The following is a 21,744-nucleotide window of genomic DNA, read 5'->3' as shown; positions in this document are numbered from 1 at the left end:
AAGTCATGCATCAATTATAAACATTGCACTGACAATGAAACTAATTCTTGAATAGATCATTTGAACCTTGAGCACTTTACAATATTCTAAGGGATTATCATTCTCTTACATCCCAGTTCTATTGTTATACTTCATAGTTTCTATTTCTGAAACATGTGTAAATTGAACAGATTTATTGTTACGAATAACAATGGATTTTGACCACAGGGTGTGACGAGCGGGGTTTCTGGAAACCCCTGCTTCTACATCCTGCAAACAAAGTCCATTGTTATTCGTAACAATAGAAATTGATTTATTTTTTAAATAGCATGAACATAAGAAATAACTAATAGTGTTCACTACAAATTGTTTCATGGTATTAAAAAAAACACATTTTAGGAAATTCCAATAAGCATCTATATGGAATACAAATATAATCCTTTAAATACTCTTTTGCTTGAAGGTATTTTTTTTATCCCAGTCATATGTCTCTATTCTAAAGCATTGATCTTTAAAAAAAATGGAGATTCTAACACCCGGACATACCTCCCACAACCCCCCCCCCCCCCCTCCCCCCTCCCCCGGTTACCAAATGGCCGATCCGGGGTTGGGGTTCCGCGGGTTGGACCCGACTTTTATTTAAAAGATCAATGCATTTAAATGGTTGGACCCCCCTTTTTCTCTTGAGTTGGGAACCTCCGGGATCAGCCCCTGATTGCCCCTAAAAAGGGAGTTCCTAGATATATTATTTATTGTATGTTGAGCGTGTCTGGTAGTCGGGTTTTTAATGCAGACACAACTATCCCTTAGTATGTTCGAATATAAATGTTGGTTTATTCTCGAGAAGAGGGGGGGGGGGGCTTTGTTTTTGATAAAATCGTAAGATATAAAATACAGTTATGATTACCTTTATTAAACTGATACAGGTAAGTATTTTGGGTTATAATATTGCCTTTATCTTTAGTCTCTTCTACCAAATCCAACGCTTGCCACAAAATGCCGTCCGTGTTATACCCGTCCATATTGACAACTGTATACCAGGAGCATGACGTATTTTTTGTTTGTAATAAGAATACACGAAACAGTCAACCTTGACCTGCTGATCCATATAAGCACATGGATTTAACGGGAATATGCTAAACAACTTTGACATTTGTAAAATATACTCAAAGTTTGAACGAAGATCAAAGAAAGGTTACTAGTGGGGTTTCATGTAATAAAAACAATATTTTTATAAATCATGGTTTGATCTTGTCAATAAATATGCTATCGGTTTTTTTTCATTTAATAATCAATGTTAACAAATATAGTGTTTAGAATGGGGTGTAAGTTAGTTATACACCTCGGGATACGGCGTGTCTGGATAAGAAACCCCTCCGGCCTCCGGCCGACTGGGTTTCTTATCCAGACACACCTATCCCTCGGTGTTTAACTATTACTTACAAACTTAGAATATTGTAAAGTGCTCAAGGCTCAAATGTCCTATTCAAGAATTAGTTTCATTGTCATTGCAATGTTTATAATTGATGCATGACTTCCTTTTTCGGCATGTCATTTATGGATTAGCTTTAGTGATGTGAGGACTTTCTTATCATTTGGGAAATATTTTTAAAAAAAAAATGCGTTATAGATATTAGGTGACACAACAGTAGAAAGAAAAGGTAGGAATTGTATGTTTCCTAATTGTGAGTAGGAATGTAAATCATGTAATATTTTAGTGAGGAATTATCCTTTTTTTATTTACAGTTTATATCAATTAATACATTTGAGTTACAACTAAATTTTATTTCACAGCCAATAATTTGGTCCGGCTTTTTACATCAAATACTGTTTCATTATGTCAGGGAAATGTTAAAAAATAATGCCCTTAAAAGTTTTTAATATGTTCAAAATTAAATTCCTGTTTTATATAAAATACATGTATTGGAAATAACTATTCTCCCCAACCGCTGATCAAGTAATCAAAGTTTTGGAAAGCTAAAGATTTAGGTTATTTTTTATCTGAAAGATTTTTTTCTTTTTTTTTTTTGCATTGCTTTGGTATTGTTTAATTTTATAGTAATTTGAAGTTATTAATATTTTCATAATAAAATTCAAGGTACCAATTTTACTGCACCAGTAAACTTCAACTTATTTTGAGATTTTTGTTTGTTTCACAATTCAACTTTTAGTCAGTTTCAATCACTGTGTGATAAATCCTTTCAATCTAATAATTGTGCTTCGGGCAGTAGTAACTCATTTAAAGAAACTCTTTGTTTTGAACTGTAAATAGACCCAAATAATAGGATAATCCCTTACTAAGAACATGATTTACATTCATTCTTCACAATTAAGAGGCATCCAATCCTACAATTTCATTGGTCGAGAGTACTTTGCTATATTCTAAATGTGTGCAGGTGGTCTTTTCCCGAAATTTAATTGTGTAATTTAGACAATCCTTTTTTTTTACTAATAGCCGCTACAGGCTGTTGTTAGTTAAACCAGATAGTACGGTGAGATAAACTTTCCCGTTCATACATTGTAATATGATTGTGATAGTCATTTTGAATTCTAATTTATCCATGTAGAGCTCTACAAAGGCAAACTCTTAAAAAAATAAAGTTACAAGAATAAATTTCTATAACCTGAAGCTTAAAATTTTTTTTATCCTACAAAATAAATCAAAAGAGTATTAGAGACAAGTATCAAGTCTCTAGACAAAACTGAACTCTATTTCGTCAAAGCCTTGACACACTACAAATAACTTCTTGCGTCGAGTTTTTGCTGTAGTCATATAAACTGCAGAGTCACTGATATTTCCACAACACGTGACATTGAGTTTACTTGATTGGGCGAGTCTACGTATTAGTACACCCCTCACAACCATATGGACGCCCCTTCGGCGTATGATGTTCGGGCGCGTTTACTTACAGAAAGCTTAACATTCTTTCAAACTGGCCGGAATCACTGGCGTCTTATTGAAATTGACCCTTCCTTAACAGAGATTTTTCTATCACTTCCTGTTATGGCTTACCACAGATATAAAAATCTTAAAGATATACTCGTTACATCAAAGTAATATAAAAAAAAAACAAGAGACCTCGAAAATCGGCTGTAAAAAACATGCAGAAGAACCAATTGTAAGTGCTGTAAAGTCGCCAAAACTGAAAACACTTTAGTCAGCATAGTAACAAATCATCTATACATCAATTCTTCACCTAACTGTAAAAAGGAAAATAGTATTATGTTCTTACTTGTGGAACATGCAAGCTGCAATATGTTGGCGAAGCAGAAACCAAATTTAAGTTCAGACTAATTAAACTGGTCACTTTATACCATAGGAAGAAACTGCCCAATCACGAGATACCTATTACACAGGACATTTTTTTGAAAATATCAACTTTAAAATAATAGAGGCTTACCAAAATTGGGACACACAAAGAAGAAAAAAAAAGAATTTTTTGATGCATCAGTTACGTACTCTTAAACCCGAAGTACTCAATGAGAAAGATATAAAAAAACATTTTATTATAAACCAAAGTAATAAACCTTGAACTTCATAAAATTTACACAACTTTTAGATCTCTTTGAACGAACTGTACAATAAGCTGCAAAATTTTGTTTTCAGCATCCAAGACAAGAGGAACACTCATGGTAGTAAAATTGTTAGAATAATATTTAGAAAAAGTAAATGGGTTTAAACCAACCATATTGTGTGCCTGCACCAAGTCAGAATACTTGCCCCATGGGTTGTGTTTGTTGTTTGTCCTTGTGTGTAACCCTTTTCAGAGGAATCGGTTGTATTGTTCAATATTTTCATGTAATTCCCTCTACTTTTTTTTTCGTGTGGCGTTTTGTCTGAGGTGATTTTGATTTTTGTTTTGTGTTCAGTTTTAAGGGGTTCTCATTGACGTTTACTCCCAATCTCTTTTGATTAAGATTGTACAATTGCGGTGTAGGTTCAAGTAAGATGTAGTTCCTTCAAAATTTTATATGTAACGGTTTTCTCATAGAGACGCATTTATGTTATAATTATAGATTATCGTTGGTCATCTCAACGAGATTGATTTTCTCTCTTGAGCCGGTACGGCGAAAGTAAGAAAAACAATCGAGTTGAGATGACCAATGATAATCTGTTTATCGCTATTTTACCTATGACGTTGTTAATTTCATTGACAACGGCACGTGCGCCCTTAGTTTCTAGCGATAATTTTTCATATCACTCTACTGTGCTGCGAAAGGAAATTATCAGTCAGTAAGATCAAAGGAAAATTTCGTAAAATAGCGATAATCTTCATTTTCATATTCATTTATTCTTTATGCATTTATTTAACAGGAATTCAAGCCTGGCCGACCTGTGGTCTTGTTTCAGAAGCCAACGATAAAGCTATAGATTTTATTAATAAAATCCATTCAGACAAAACGGACACCAACTATCAATCTCCTCCTGTTATCGGTAGGTAAATTATTGAAGTAATGGTAAGATTAGAAACGTACTTGACCATAAGCAAAAGTATTTCCAGCAGTAAAGGACTAAAATATTACCCACAATTTCATTTCTTCATTTTCAAGAAGCAATAAATATTTATCCCTAGGCCCATAGAAACAACGTTTTAATTGGTGTTCGCGTTATCCTAAAGATTTGAAAATAAAGCATATTTCCTCTTATCACACATCTTCGCTAGCCAAGGGTTACGATCCACTTCCCTCCTCTCCACCCTTGGCAGATTGAGATAGAATTTCGGAGACACAAGGTAATGATTTTCATTGGTTGTAGTCGAAACTCGCTGCATCCAATCAAAAAGCGCCTATAACATGATCACGTGTAAATGTAGAAAGTGTATGTAAACAATTGCCACGTGCTTATTGTGCAACAAGTCCTTACTTCCCTAAACATACGACTATATTTAGTGACAATTTGAATGTTCTTAATCAACTAATAGAAGTTCCTGTGTAAGTTTGCACAAATGCATGAATGTCAACGTATATTTTCGTTTCCTGCTTTACCAAGTGTGTAGAATCTAGACGCTACCGTGTTTTTACCTCCAAATTGAGGAGTTTAAGTGCTCCCATTGGTCAAGAATAATGTATTCGGAATGGGCGTGACTTTAATCCACCGATAGATGGCGCAACATTGTTATTACAAATTTTGGCTTAATCTGCCAAGGGTGGAGAGGAGGGAAGTGGATCGTAACCCTTGGCTAGCAAAGATGCTTATCACAGGGCATGATAACATCAATATTTTTCTAATCAACCGTCGCTGACTTTTTGAACAAAAAATGATCTAACTCATAAAAATGTTGATTTGAGTATTTTTAATGGATTAAATTATATATCATTCTATCATGATTATTTGCCAATGGATGTTTATGAACCACCTATCAAATCAATCAATAAATCGTTATATGTATGTTGTGTACAAATTGTAATGTTGTACAAATTATAATTTGCACAGAATTTTTGTACAATTTATCAGTGTTTTATGAACCGCTTAACACAAATGGATGATACAAGCACACAGTCTTTTGTTTCGCATATTTCTGTCATATTTCCATGACTACATTATACAGTCTAATAATGAGCATTGCTACAAAAAACATTATAAGTACACAAAAAGACTTTTTATGGAAATGATTTTGGTATAAGGAGAAAAAAATAAAAAAGTTTTAGAACAGGGAGAATAGCACTAAATGTAAGGTTGAAGTATATGAATTTGAATTTAAGCTGAAATCTTTTAGAAGATAAACTTTTATCACCTGGTGCAAAAAGGTATGTGTCAAAAAAGTTATAACTCGTACAAAAACCCTGTACAAATTATACCTCCAAATTGAGGAGTTTAAGTGCTCCCATTGGTCAAGAATAATGTATTCGGAATGGGCGTGACTTTAATCCACCGATAGATGGCGCAACATTGTTATTACAAATTTTGGCTTAATCTGCCAAGGATGGAGAGGAGGGAAGTGGATCGTAACCCTTGGCTAGCGAAGATGCTTATCACAGGGCATGATAACATCAATATTTTTCTAATCATCCGTCGCTGACTTTTTGAACAAAAAATGATCTAACTGATAAAAATGTTGATTTGAGTATTTTTAATGGTTTAAATTATATATCATTCTATCATGATTATTTGCCAATGGATGTTTATGAACCACCTATCAAATCAATCAATAAATCGTTATATGTATGTTGTGTACAAATTGTAATGTTGTACAAATTATAATTTGCACAGAATTTTTGTACAAGTTATCAGCGTTTTATGAACCGCTTAACACAAATGGATGATACAAGCACACAGTCTTTTGTTTCGCATATTTCTGTCATATTTCCATGACTACATTATACAGTCTAATAATGAGCATTGCTACAAAAAACATTATAAGTACACAAAAAGACTTTTTATGGAAATGATTTTGGTATAAGGAGAAAAATAAAAATAGTTTTAGGACAGGGAGAATAGCACTAAATGTTAGGTTGAAGTATATGAATTTGAATTTAAGCTGAAATTTTTTAGAAGATAAACTTTTATCACCTGGTGCAAAAAGGTATGTGTCAAAAAAGTTATAACTCGTACAAAAACCCTGTACAAATTATAATTTGTACAAACTTGTATCTTGTACACACCATATATATTATATATGCACATAGTTATTTCCGACATTTATCAGTAGACTGAGAATTTTTTATAAAATTTAGACCTGTTTTAATTTTTGTTCATTCACATGTTTTGGAGTTTAGTGTGACGTCCATTTTCACTGAACTAGTACACAATTTTATTTAGGGGCCAGCTGAGAACCACCTCCGGGTGCGGGATTTTCTCGCTGCGTTGAAGACCCATTGGTGGCCTTCGGCTGTTGTCTGCTCTTTGGTCGGGATGTTGTCTCTTTGACATATTCCCCATTTCCATTCTCAATTCTATTAAAGTTATATCACTTGATAAATATGTTCTTCCGCGTTATAATTAATCAAGTAATACACTATACAGTCATGAAAGTTGTGGGATAATTTTAACTAAACTTTAAATAAATCTTTAAAATCTGCTACAATCCGATGATACAAGACTTAACATATTTTTGTATTCATCTATTAAACATAATTTAAACATTCACTCTACATGCTGTAGAAAAGAAATGATTATTTTCTATAGTTACATTATGCTATCATTTACATGGAATGTAGGGTTTAATGTATGAATACAATTTAAAAGACGACTGGGGCACATCTTTACAAATATATTTTATTTTATAATTTTTCAAATCTTTAACATGTTAAAGTTGAAGGCCCTTCCCATACAAAAATCCAACATCATTATTTGTTGTTAATAGCGAACGATTTAGCTGTCATATACATTTACTTTTCCATTGTTGATCGTTTCACATCTATAAACAACAAATATCTCACTAAATAAATAATTTAGAATATAGCAAAGTGCTCTCGGCCAATGAAATTGTAGGATTTGGTGTTTCTTAATTGTGAAGAATGAATGAAATCATGTTCTTAGTAAGGGATTATCCTATTGTTTAGGCCTACTTACAGTTTAAAACAAAGAGTTTCTATAAATGAGTTACAAATGCCCCGAAGCACATTTATCAGCTTGAAAGAATTTGTGATTAAAACTGACTAAAAGTTGAATTTTGAAAAAAAAAAAGTCAAAATTAGTTGAAGTTTTCTGGTGCAGTAACATTGGTTACTGGATCCGCGGTTGGTGAGTATAGTAATTTCCAATATTCTGATAAAATTCTAAAAAAAGGAAATTAGTTTAACTTTTGAATATATTAATATTGGCTGTAAAATAAAATTTATTTGTAACTCATATTTTGAATTTATTGATTTGAAATGGAAATAAACAACAAAAAAATAACGCTAAAATATTACATGATTTACATTCATACTCACAATCAGGAAACATTTCTTACCATTTCAGTGTACTGTTGTGTCATCTAATGTATAAAACATAATTTATGATATTTTCCAAAATTATAAGAAGGTCATAACATCACTAAAACTAATCCATAAATGAAATCATGCCTTAAAAGGAAGCCATGCATTAATTACAAACATTGCACTGACAATGAAACTAATTCTTAAATACAACCAACCAAGAGATCATTTAAGCCTTGAGCACTTTACAATATTCTAAGTTTGTAAGAGAATGATAATCCCTTACTTCATGATAAGTATATGTAAGAGAATGATAATCCCTTTCTTCATGATTAAGTACGAGCGTTAGCGAGTACTTATCATGAAGTAAGGGATTATCATTCTCTTACAAACTTAGAATATTGTAAAGTGCTCAAGGCTCAAATGATCTATTCAAGAATTAGTTTCATTGTCAGTGCAATGTTTTTAATTGATGCACGACTTCCTTTTTGGGCATGTCATTTATGGATTAGTTTTAGTGATGTAAGGACTTTCATATCATTTGGGAAATATTTTTTTTTTAAAAAGCGTTATAGATATTAGGTGACACAACAGTAGAAAGAAAAGGTAGGAATTGGATATGTTTCTTGATTGTGAGTATGAATGTAAATCATGTAATATTTTAGTGAGGAATTATCCTTTTTTTATTTACAGTTTAAATCAATTAATACATTTGAGTTACAACTAAATTTTATTTCACAGCCAATATTTTGGTCCGGCTTTTTACATCAAGTAATATTTCATTATTTCAGGGAAATGTTCAAAAATAATGCCTTTAAAAGTTTTTAATATGTTCAAAATTAAATTCCTGTTTTTTTTCATATAAATATTGGAAATAACTATTCTTCTCAACCACTGATCAAGTAATCAAAGTTTTTGAAAGCTAAACAATTAGGTTATTTTTTTATCTGAAAGATTTTTTTTCTTTTTTTGCTTTGCTTTGGTATTGTTTAATTTTTTTAGTAATTTGAAGTTATTAATATTTTCGTAATAACATTCACGGTACAAATTTTACTGCACCAGTAAACTTCAACTTATTTTGAGATTTTTGTTTGTTTCACAATTCAACCTTTAGTCAGTTTCAATCACTGTGTGATAAATCCTTCCAATCTGATAAATGTGCTTCGGGGCAGTTGTAACTCATTAATAGAAACTCTTTGTTTTGAACTGTAAATAGACCCAAATAATAGGATAATCCCTTACTAAGAACATGATTTACATTCATTCTTCACAATTAAGAGGCATCCAATCCTACAATTTCATTGGTTGAGAGCACTTTGCTATATTCTAAGTACTCGATAACGCTCGTACTTAATCATGAAGAAAGGGATTATCATTCTCTTACATATACGTAAATGCGTGAAGCAAGACTCAAATTAATTGTTACCGCCCGATAAAGGTGTATGAAAAATACAAGTCACTTTATAAGTAATTTATTGTACCAACTTAGTTTATGAAAGGGGGATGCTAGGTTTTTTTCGGGTTTTTTTCATGACACTTTTATCGCGGAAAAGCGGATTATTTTTTCAACAATTTTTAACGAATTGAACTGTTCAAAATAATTTCTATTTGAAAACATTTTTTTTTAAACTGAGAATCGGGATTAATTTTATTTTTACTCCTCCCACCCCAACAAAAGTACCTGGCTGTTATTCTATAGAAAATAAGAATATTTGATCATTTGATAGAGTAAAATGTATCTGCAGATGTAAAAAGTTCAGAACTGACACGAAGAGAGCACGAAATCGTGATACATGTACATGTAACACTAAAAAAGAATATCCATGCATGTAGGTCAAAGTATGATTTCCAATACAGTGTGATTCAATAAGATTTAAAAAGTACTACACACGAATGTGTTAAATCTGGCATGTTTTAAAAGTGTTGCATTATTTAATTCATATCACTTAAATTATTTCGATAAGGTTATACATGAATCAAATACATATTGAATTGCGGCAAAGAACAGATTATTTATATTATTTATGTATCCATTTTTCTATTCTAACATAAGATTAGATCATATAACCTGGTGCGTAAAACATAAGATAAAGCCATAACATAGTATAAAAAGTTTATATTATTGACAATGTAAAAATTTGTATTGAAATTTCAGATGAATAAAAATTTACCCCATAATACGGTTTGTCTGTGTTTAAAGATGTCGGACCATTGTAAACCATTTGTTAATGAGATGCATTTTTGTTGCTTTATTTTTTGATAATTAAATATTTTCAAGGCATTATCGGACCAGAACATAGTTCGGAAGCCGGAAGCATATCAATACTTCTTAGCTCACAAAGACCAACAGACAGATTGATACAGATCGGTTTCTCTACAACGGCATCTTCTCTTAGTAACACCAGTATATATCCTAACTTTTACCGTGTAGTTCCAAATGACAAGATACAAGTAGAGGTGAGAGCGAATTCTTAAAAAACTAATATTTTGACTACTTCAAATGAATTATAACTAAAAGATTTCTTGCCAAACTGTGTCAATGATGACATTGTCTATTATGACAAAATAATGGTAAAATTGAACTTTGGAAGCTCCTTAACGGACGCTATAATAATTTGATTGACTGTTTTCGAAAATCTGTGTAACAGATGGCTAGTTGTCAGAGCCACAATCCTGTTCTCTAAAGCTTATTTATGATATCACCTAATACGACAATATACCGGATTTTGGCTCGCCATGAGCCACTCGACGAAGTTTACAAATGTATGAATTATTCAGGAGTGTCGGGGGTTATTTTACAAAGATTAGAATTTCAACTCTTTGTTTTTTCAGGTAATGGTTGCCTTACTTAAGAGGCTAGAATGGAATTACATAGTAGTAATTTACGATATGGACACTTACGGGAAAGAAGGATATAAGAGTCTGAAAACTAGAGTCAAAAATGAAAATATCTGTATAAGGTCATCATTTGGTATTCCAATTGATGAAAACGGCGCAGTCACTTCGTCAACATTGAGAACGTTTCTTGACAATACAGCTCAGTTATCAGTGACTGGGGCTGTCGTTTTTTCAACCGCTGTTCATATTAAAATTCTTTTAAATGCGGCAAGTTTGAGATTAACTGAAACTAGTGATCAGATATCTTTTCTGTTTTCTGAAGGCATTGACCTGACAAGAAGTTCCGTGAGAGATAATGTAGATAATGTGTATGAACCCGCTAAAGGCGCGTATGTTACAGCTCCACCGAGGTCGTTCGTAAATGAATTTGAAAATTACTGGAAAAATATGTTTAAAAATATTTCTCGCCTTGTGGAAGAATCGGAAACCAACACCTGGCTCAAAAATGTATTTTCGTTTTATTCAGATAACAATTGCTTTCCTTCGAATGACTCTTCTAACCCTGGATGCGACGAACTTACCCAATCAGAAATTGAAAAAATAGGTGAGAATAATTTGTACACCAGCTACGCAATTGAATCCGCTTCTCTTCTTGGAAAACTTTTTAAAGATGTACATACCATCAAATGTTCTGGATCAGATGGCTTTTGCGAAAATATGAAATCAGTAATCTACAATGAGAAAGGCTTTATTTTGGACCAAATTAAAGATATTTCGGTTGATTTAAAGAAAGAAATGTCCTTTTTACCAGAGGTACTTGAAAATAAAACGTTGAGCTTTGCAAATACAGCGGATGTGATTGTTGATACACAGTATAATGTTTACAACACCAGGAAATGCCTAACAGACGATTCAAAGTTCTGTTTTGTTGAGGTAGGTATCAGGATAGTTATATCAGGCATTGATTTTAAGGCTTCGGAAAGGCATACTTTTAAATTTTATGGGCTATGTTGCATTCCTCTTTTTCGTCACACTTTTCTCAGAAACTACTGAACAATATTGCTTTAGATGAGTTGTAAAAAAACAGTATATTTCAGATCTGGACACCTACTTCCTGTTTGCAAATACTTTGAATATATCAATCTGTTGAATGAACTTATAAATTTTCGTCACATATAAAACGTTGTGTCACGAGTGAGAAAGTATGCTTAGCACGACATCTTGTGCATTCTTGTTATTTTTTTTAAATATCAAATTCAGTTTGGCCACTAGCTTGATTGCTTCATTTGAGAATGTATGCTATTATATTTTTTTTATGTAATATACAAGATGTTAAAAAATAAACGTATGATAACGAGACATGTTGGCTCGAGGAAAACTTTGTCACAACCAACAAAATATCTACGTTTATAAACGTCACATAGTAAAAAAGTGATTAAGCAAAACAGCGAAACGGTGTGACGTCAACTAATTCTGGTGGAGTTGTATATGTTCATCATTGGTTCTATACTTGTAAGATTAATAAAAAAAGGTATTTAGAAAATAAATATGCTTCTATTAAATAACCATTTTTAAATTATAACATAAGTAAGTTATAATTCATTGTTTTCTTTGTAATCATTGATACAGATAGGTAAGTACCTCAACAGTAGCTTAAATTTGGATACATCATTGATCAGAGACTATCATAAAAACAGTAATGGCAAAATATGGCCTAATATAAACCGTGCTCAATGTCTGGCTGGTCAAAAATGTTCAGCTTGTATCCTTGATGATTTAACCAAGGAAATACTTTATCAAGACGGAGATATTATAGTGGCTGGCATTATGCCTATCTACAATAAAGATCATGAAGATCCACTTAAATGCAATGGAATAAGAACAACACTCAGCGTTGAAATTGCTGAAGCGATGGAATTTGGTGTTTTAGAAGTAAATAAAAGAATAGGACAGTTTCAAAGTATATTTCCGGGGAAAAAGATTGGTTTTGCCTTCATCAATAGCTGTAATCAACCATTAGTAATTCAGAGTAAAATTTTAGAATTACTTCAGAAAGGAGTGCTGCAAAAGGACGGAACTTTTACACCAATCTCACAAAAACTTGTTGGATGGATTGGAGCATATGGAAGCAGTATTAGTTTAGCTGCTTCTCAGATTTTATCAAAGTTCGGTTATCTTCAAATTGCATATGCTTCAACGGCAGCTGTTCTGAGTGATAGAAACGAACACCCATACTTCATGCGCACGTGCACACCTGACGACAAACAAGCTAAAGCAATGATTAAAATAATCCAGGCACTGAAATCAGATTACATTCAAGTTGTGTATAGCGAAGGTACTTATGGGGAAGGGGGAAGAGATGCAATAAAAAAGGAGGCGCAGTTAGCAAACATTTGTGTACGCAATGAAATTGCAGTGAAGGAAGGAGAGGTTTACTACCAAATACTAAATAAGTTGAGAGTAAATCCTTCTGCGAAAATTGTAATTATGTTTTTACGCTCTCATGTAGTTGATTTGGTGACTACAGCAATAAATGAGCAAATGGACTATGGAGAATTCATGTTTATTGGGTCAGAAGCATGGGGTTATAGACCTGATCAATTCCAAGAAAAGAAAAAATTAGTAGGAAGTATTACTCTGGCTCTTAGGATGGCAGAAAACGACAATTTTACATCATATCTCAGAGACTTAAACGTCTATACAAGTACTCATGATCCATGGTTAAAGGAATATACCGAAAAGAAATTTAATTGCTATTTTCCTACAAGTTTTGATAAACTATCTAATGTCCCTTGCAACGACAATTTACGACTGACAGATGTACCGTCATATAAACAAGAAATTTGGACTCCTTTTGCATTAAATGCAATCCTAGTTTTACTGTCAGGCACTAGTGATGCCTTTAAAGAATTATGTGGATTAGACTCCTCTAGTCTTTGCGACCGATATCGACTTAATCCAAATACTGTTAGAAAATGGGTGCTACAACAAACATTTGATATTGCAAATGACGGAAATGTGATCAGAATGTTTGATGAAAATGGAGACGGAAATGTTGGATACAGAATCTATAATATTCAACGAAGTCAAGAAGATAGTAACGTTTTGTTATATGTACAGGTAAACAATTATAACAATTATCACGATGATGATGATAATGATGATTTGGTCTTTATTAGAAGTAAATATCTATAGTTGCAACCAAAAACTGTTTTCCCCAAGATGTGTCAGGAAATACATGAACGATTTCTTATACTGTCGATATGCGTTCACAGCAAAAATATTATACGCTGACCTATAATTGCCTATATCCACATTATTTGAAACCTGGTGGATATTTGTCTCATTAGCAATCATACTACATCTCATTTTTTTTATATTGAAAATACATCATTAGGTACGCTCGTAACAAACAAACACAAACAAAAGGGAAGCAAATGCATGAAATCGTCTATTTGTTGGTATTCTCGTTGAAAAATCAGTGCCTCATACTTGACCTCTTAACTTTACTCAAGAAGGCTATTGTCGAAATATTTTCTATTCACTTTTCTCAAGAGGGCTATTGTCGATCTATTTTCTATTAATATTTCTAAAGATGGCTATTGTCGAACTATTTTGTATTCATCTGATGGACTTGACGGTTTAGATATGAGAAGAATCAAAGCGAACGCATGTCCCGTCGTTGATGAACGTATAATTTCCGTTTTTGTATTATTTTGTCGGAAATATTTACACCATATCTATCTTTATTCATAATTAAAACTATCCTCAAAACCCACGATTATTATGTGTTCGGTTATTCTCCAAGTCGACAGGAAGTCAAATTTCAGTATTCAATAACTATACGTAAATGAATACTTTTTATTTTTATTGGGTGAAACTCAATCTATCTTGTCAAATGTTCAAATTTATCTATTAAGTACCATGATGTGATATTGAGTATTTCTTTTAAACATATTTCAATCATACCTTATTCTTTAATGACATTCTAGCTTTCCCATAAAATTGGTTTTTTAAACATCATATGAGAGACTCATGAATGTATACAAGGAACGGTTGAAATCATACACTAAAATTGACTTTTTCTTTTAAGTATGAAAATAAATATAACATAGCAGCTAATAAATAGCATAAATTTTCTCTTTTCAAACTTAAATCTAAAATCTAAGGTAAAATTTTGAATACCGTTAACGTTGCGAAATATTTTAAAATTGGAATTATCTTGCATTTGAAAGAAAAAATGAAATAGCCGCAATTGAAAATCATTAAATCATTTAAAATCTTATTCTGAATTATGGGATTTTCTGCAAAACAAATTCCTTTTAGAAACATACTGAAATTTTTCATGTTGTCTTTGTTGCATTTACATACTAAAATGTTTTCATGCTGCCTGTGTTGCTGATTCATACAGAAGTTGTTTAATTCCTTTTAGATACATACCGAAATTGTTTCATGTTGCCTTTGTTGTGGTTACATACTGAAATGTATCATGCAGCCTTTGTTGCAGTTACATACTGAAATGTTTCATCCTGCCTTTGTTGAGGTTATAACTAAAATTGTTTTTTTTACAGCTACATACTAAAATTGTTTCATGTTGTCTCTGTTGCAGTCACATACTAAAATTGTTTCATGCTGTCTTTGTTGCAGTCACATACTAAAATTGTTTCATGCTGTCTTTGTTGCAGGTACATACTAAAATTGTTTCATGCTGTCTTTGTTGCAGGTACATACTAAAATTGTTTCATGCTGTCTTTGTTGCAGTCACATACTAAAATTGTTTCATGCTGTCTTTGTTGCAGTTACATACTAAAATTGTTTCATGCTGCCTTTGTTGCATTTACATACTAAAATTGTTTCATGCTGTCTTTGTTGCAGTCACATACTAAAATTGTTTCATGCTGTCTTTGTTGCAGTTACATACTAAAATTGTTTCTTGTTGTCTTTCTTGAAGTTACATACTGAAATTGATTCATTTTGCCTATGTTGCTGAAATTGTTTTATGTTGCCTTTATTGCAGTGACATTCTGAAATTGTTTTATATTGCTTTTGCTGCAGTTACAAATTTAAATTAATTCATATTGCCCTTGCTGCATTTACATACTGAAATTGTTTCATTTTGCCTTTAGTGCAGTTACATACAGAAATTGGTTCATATTGTCTCTGTTGCAGTTACATACTAAAATTGTTTCATGCTGTCTTTGTTGCAGTTAGATACTAAAATTGTTTCATGTTGTTTTTGTTGCAGTTACATACTAAAATTGTTTCATGTTGTCTTTGTTGCAGTTACATACTAAAATTGTTTCATGTTGTTTTTGTTGCAGTTACATACTAAAGTTGTTTCATGCTGTCTTTTTTGCAGCTACATACTAAAATTGTTTCATGTTGTCTCTGTTGCAGTCACATACTAAAATTGTTTCATGCTGTCTTTTTTGCAGCTACATACTAAAATTGTTTCATGTTGTCTCTGTTGCAGTCACATACTAAAATTGTTTCATGCTGTCTTTTTTGCAACTACATACTAAAATTGTTTCATGTTGTCTCTGTTGCAGTTATAACTAAAATTGTTTCATGCTGTCTTTGTTGCAGGTACATACTAAAATTGTTTCATGCTGTCTTTGTTGCAGTCACATACTAAAATTGTTTCATGCTGTCTTTGTTGCAGTTACATACTAAAATTGTTTCATGCTGTCTTTGTTGCAGGTACATACTAAAATTGTTTCATGCTGTCTTTGTTGCAAGTACATACTAAAATTGTTTCATGCTGTCTTTGTTGCAGTCACATACTAAAATTGTTTCATGCTGTCTTTGTTGCAGTTACATACTAAAATTGTTTCATGCTGCCTTTGTTGCATTTACATACTAAAATTGTTTCATGCTGTCTTTGTTGCAGTCACATACTAAAATTGTTTCATGCTGTCTTTGTTGCAGTTACATACTAAAATTGTTTCTTGTTGTCTTTCTTGAAGTTACATACTGAAATTGATTCATTTTGCCTATGTTGCTGAAATTGTTTTATGTTGCCTTTATTGCAGTGACATTCTGAAATTGTTTTATATTGCTTTTGCTGCAGTTACAAATTTAAATTAATTCATATTGCCCTTGCTGCATTTACATACTGAAATTGTTTCATTTTGCCTTTAGTGCAGTTACATACAGAAATTGGTTCATATTGTCTCTGTTGCAGTTACATACTAAAATTGTTTCATGCTGTCTTTGTTGCAGTTAGATACTAAAATTGTTTCATGTTGTTTTTGTTGCAGTTACATACTAAAATTGTTTCATGTTGTCTTTGTTGCAGTTACATACTAAAATTGTTTCATGTTGTTTTTGTTGCAGTTACATACTAAAGTTGTTTCATGCTGTCTTTTTTGCAGCTACATACTAAAATTGTTTCATGTTGTCTTTGTTGCAGGTACATACTAAAATTGTTTCATGCTGTCTTTGTTGCAGTTACATACTAAAATTGTTTCATGCTGTCTTTGTTGCAGGTACATACTAAAATTGTTTCATGCTGTCTTTGTTGCAGGTACATACTAAAATTGTTTCATGCTGTCTTTGTTGCAGTCACATACTAAAATTGTTTCATGCTGTCTTTGTTGCAGTTACATACTAAAATTGTTTCATGCTGCCTTTGTTGCATTTACATACTAAAATTGTTTCATGCTGTCTTTGTTGCAGTCACATACTAAAATTGTTTCATGCTGTCTTTGTTGCAGTTACATACTAAAATTGTTTCTTGTTGTCTTTCTTGAAGTTACATACTGAAATTGATTCATTTTGCCTATGTTGCTGAAATTGTTTTATGTTGCCTTTATTGCAGTGACATTCTGATCTTGTTTTATATTGCTTTTGCTGCAGTTACAAATTTAAATTAATTCATATTGCCCTTGCTGCATTTACATACTGAAATTGTTTCATTTTGCCTTTAGTGCAGTTACATACAGAAATTGGTTCATATTGTCTCTGTTGCAGTTACATACTAAAATTGTTTCATGCTGTCTTTGTTGCAGTTAGATACTAAAATTGTTTCATGTTGTTTTTGTTGCAGTTACATACTAAAATTGTTTCATGTTGTCTTTGTTGCAGTTACATACTAAAATTGTTTCATGTTGTTTTTGTTGCAGTTACATACTAAAGTTGTTTCATGCTGTCTTTTTTGCAGCTACATACTAAAATTGTTTCATGTTGTCTTTGTTGCAGGTACATACTAAAATTGTTTCATGCTGTCTTTGTTGCAGTTACATACTAAAATTGTTTCATGCTGTCTTTGTTGCAGGTACATACTAAAATTGTTTCATGCTGTCTTTGTTGCAGGTACATACTAAAATTGTTTCATGCTGTCTTTGTTGCAGTCACATACTAAAATTGTTTCATGCTGTCTTTGTTGCAGTTACATACTAAAATTGTTTCATGCTGCCTTTGTTGCATTTACATACTAAAATTGTTTCATGCTGTCTTTGTTGCAGTCACATACTAAAATTGTTTCATGCTGTCTTTGTTGCAGTTACATACTAAAATTGTTTCATGTTGTCTTTCTTGAAGTTACATACTGAAATTGATTCATTTTGCCTATGTTGCTGAAATTGTTTTATGTTGCCTTTATTGCAGTGACATTCTGAAATTGTTTTATATTGCTTTTGCTGCAGTTACAAATTTAAATTAATTCATATTGCCCTTGCTGCATTTACATACTGAAATTGTTTCATTTTGCCTTTAGTGCAGTTACATACAGAAATTGGTTCATATTGTCTCTGTTGCAGTTACATACTAAAATTGTTTCATGCTGTCTTTGTTGCAGTTAGATACTAAAATTGTTTCATGTTGTTTTTGTTGCAGTTACATACTAAAATTGTTTCATGTTGTCTTTGTTGCAGTTACATACTAAAATTGTTTCATGCTGTCTTTGTTGCAGTTACATACTAAAATTGTTTCATGTTGTCTTTCTTGAAGTTACATACTGAAATTGATTCATTTTGCCTATGTTGCTGAAATTGTTTTATGTTGCCTTTCTTGAAGTTACATACTGAAATTGATTCATTTTGCCTATGTTGCTGAAATTGTTTTATGTTGCCTTTATTGCAGTGACATTCTGAAATTGTTTTATATTGCTTTTGCTGCAGTTACAAATTTAAATTAATTCATATTGCCCTTGCTGCATTTACATACTGAAATTGTTTCATTTTGCCTTTAGTGCAGTTACATACAGAAATTGGTTCATATTGTCTCTGTTGCAGTTACATACTAAAATTGTTGGATGCTGTCTTTGTTGCAGTTAGATACTAAAATTGTTTCATGTTGTTTTTGTTGCAGTTACATACTAAAATTGTTTCATGTTGTCTTTGTTGCAGTTACATACTAAAATTGTTTCATGCTGTCTTTGTTGCAGTTACATACTAAAATTGTTTCATGTTGTCTTTCATGAAGTTACATACTGAAATTGATTCATTTTGCCTATGTTGCTGAAATTGTTTTATGTTGCCTTTCTTGAAGTTACATACTGAAATTGATTCATTTTGCCTATGTTGCTGAAATTGTTTTATGTTGCCTTTATTGCAGTGACATTCTGAAATTGTTTCATATTGCTTTTGTTACAGTTACAAATTGAAATTAATTCATATTGCCCTTGCTGCATTTACATACTAAAATTGTTTCATGTAGTCTTTGTTGCAGTTTCATACTGATATAAAAATAAGGAGATGTGGTATGATTGCCAATGAGACAATTATCCACCAAAGTTCAAATTAAGTGGATGTAAGCAATTATAGGCAAATGCACGGCCTTCAACAATGAGAAAAATCCATATCGTATTATCGGCTATAAAAAGGCACCGACATGAAAAATATGAAACTATTCAATTGAGAAAACTAACGGCCTAATTTATAACAAAACACTTTAAACAAATATGACAGACATGAACCAACGACAACCACTGAACTACAGACTCTTCCTGACTTGTCACAGGCACATAAAGCATGTGGCGGGGTTTAACATGTTCGTGAGTTCTCAACCCTCCCCTAAACAGGTACAGTGGTGTTACAGCACACCATAAGAACAAACAAATGTTACCTTTGTTGCAGTTACAAATTAATAAACAATATTAGTACAGTGTAGGAAAATATATATATAATTTATTTGTGCTACCTTTCGAAACGGAGGGAAAAGCGAGGCTAGCCTGTTTCGTAGCGAGTACAAATAAAAAAAAAACAGTATTTCGTTGATAAATTTAGAAAAAGTTAAGAAACAAAGGTTCCTTTTGGTTATACTTTTTATGTCCCCTTTGGTCATCTTCAAATGTAGCTTCTCGAGTATTTAATTATTGTGTTTGAGCGTTCCTAATGAAGGTAAATCCAGAAAAGCGCTTAGAACGAACTAACATATATAAAGCGTTATTTTCATTTTACTTGGATTTTACTTGGATGGAGAGTTGTCTCATTGGCACATATACCACATCTTCTTATTTATTTTTTAATTGTAAGTCACGTTTTCTTCGTATTGTAATTGATAGAAAATTTAAATGACAAGATTACTTATAGGAAATTTCAAAGTCTTTAAGAATATTTTTCTATGTTGTCCGACTTATTATTATTATGGAAGACTTTAGCTCGTGTGTTAAATAACTGTATTATAGAAACTGTAGACTACGCATCAGTGCAATTGAAACCCAACATCATAATTGATGCAAAACGTTTTATAAATGTTGAACTAATGTAGGTTTTTGTTATGATTTTGCAGGTAGGACAATCACCGTTGGATGAAGCAAATTTTAAATTTGAAACAGAAACGGTGGTAAAACCTGAAGGCATGGTACTACCGTCAGGGTGTCCGAATACAAAGGCCTGCAGTGAATGTTTTCCGAATGAAGCTAAAGCGCCAAATGGTGTAGGAATGATTAGGTAAAAAATATATTGATCACATATATAAATTACAGAGGACATTCATGATTAGAAATCTTGTGAAACAGGTATTGCACTTTCACTCCCTAAAACTCCATGAAAAACTTCGATCAAAGAAATATCTTATAACTTCCACGTATGGAGACAAGATACCAATTAAAACCATAAAACAGCCAGATATATGCTAGGAAAATATACAAATATGACAGAAACAAACATGGCAGACAGCAACCAAGGACAACCACCGAATTTGAGGCTCCTGGCTTATGTCTGGCACATAAAGAAAGCGCTAAATCCCCCATAACCTGTGAAAGTTGTGTAACAGTACAGCATAAGAACAAAATATAAAAATCAGTTGGAAAGAGCTTTCCTCATCAGATTGCCACGAAACACACATAAACAAAGAAAACGACAAAAGACACAGTGTACTGGTCAGTTACTGGAAGCTAGTTCAAACAACGAATAAAGTAATCATGTTTTGAGTAGAGTAAGACACCAATCAGCTCGTATGCTGTTTTGAAATATGTTTAATTTTGATATATATACTTTACTCAAATTTGTACATTTTTGCAGTGATGACAGCAACAAAACAGTTACAACAGTATTAGGAGCATTTGTCGGTGTTTTAACACTGGTTGTTACAATTTTGGTGGGATGCATTTTTATGATGAAACGGAATCGCTACCCAGGTAAGATGTTATTTTTGCCTAGGGACTTATTGTATTATTTAGAACGGAAATATGTATATATTTACTTTGTTGCATTAATAGGAGAGGAAAGATGATTCTATATCAGTATGACATGAGTGTCCTGAAGTTACTTTTTGCCTGTTTTATCTTTATGAATTATGTTTTTTTAATCAGTGACTAAATTAAAATCATGTAAAATTAAAAAGGTGTAATAATATATTGTATTCCTTTATTTCAACATGTTTAATATTTCAGATGATGGGACATATCTAGATGCCACTGATCCATACTTGACACCTTTTGATAGAAATCGAGACAGCAGCAACGTATATTCGAGGTCAACGGAATCTCCAAACAATTCAGCCGATTCCGGCATAGCTGTAATTGATACCAATATATGACTTATTGTGATATTTGCAACATTTCTATAATGCTGATTGCTTTTTTAAGTCAAAACTAAATTTGATATAAAATTACCATTTCAA

The 21,744-nt window shown here is 32.1% G+C and overlaps 1 protein-coding gene across 2 annotated transcripts in view; it reads left to right on the top strand.

The window, feature by feature from the left end:
* Positions 1–21,744, top strand: part of LOC127729736 (uncharacterized) — a 28,244-nt gene extending 6,500 nt beyond the window's left edge. For both annotated transcript variants that reach the window (XM_052237607.1, XM_052237606.1), the window contains 7 exons: positions 4,295–4,414; positions 10,118–10,296; positions 10,672–11,610; positions 12,307–13,797; positions 20,410–20,570; positions 21,144–21,259; positions 21,515–21,744. In XM_052237607.1, the coding sequence (XP_052093567.1) occupies positions 10,675–11,610; positions 12,307–13,797; positions 20,410–20,570; positions 21,144–21,259; positions 21,515–21,660 (2,850 nt within the window). In that variant the 5' untranslated portion in view covers positions 4,295–4,414; positions 10,118–10,296; positions 10,672–10,674 and the 3' untranslated portion in view covers positions 21,661–21,744. The remainder of the gene's footprint in view (positions 1–4,294; positions 4,415–10,117; positions 10,297–10,671; positions 11,611–12,306; positions 13,798–20,409; positions 20,571–21,143; positions 21,260–21,514) is intronic.

The sequence above is a fragment of the Mytilus californianus genome, unplaced genomic scaffold (genome assembly GCF_021869535.1).
Source record: "Mytilus californianus isolate M0D057914Y unplaced genomic scaffold, xbMytCali1.0.p SCAF_2, whole genome shotgun sequence".
Lineage (NCBI taxonomy): Eukaryota > Metazoa > Mollusca > Bivalvia > Mytilida > Mytilidae > Mytilus > Mytilus californianus.
Note: the sequence above shows the minus strand (reverse complement) of the source record. Positions and strands in the feature narration are given on the sequence as shown.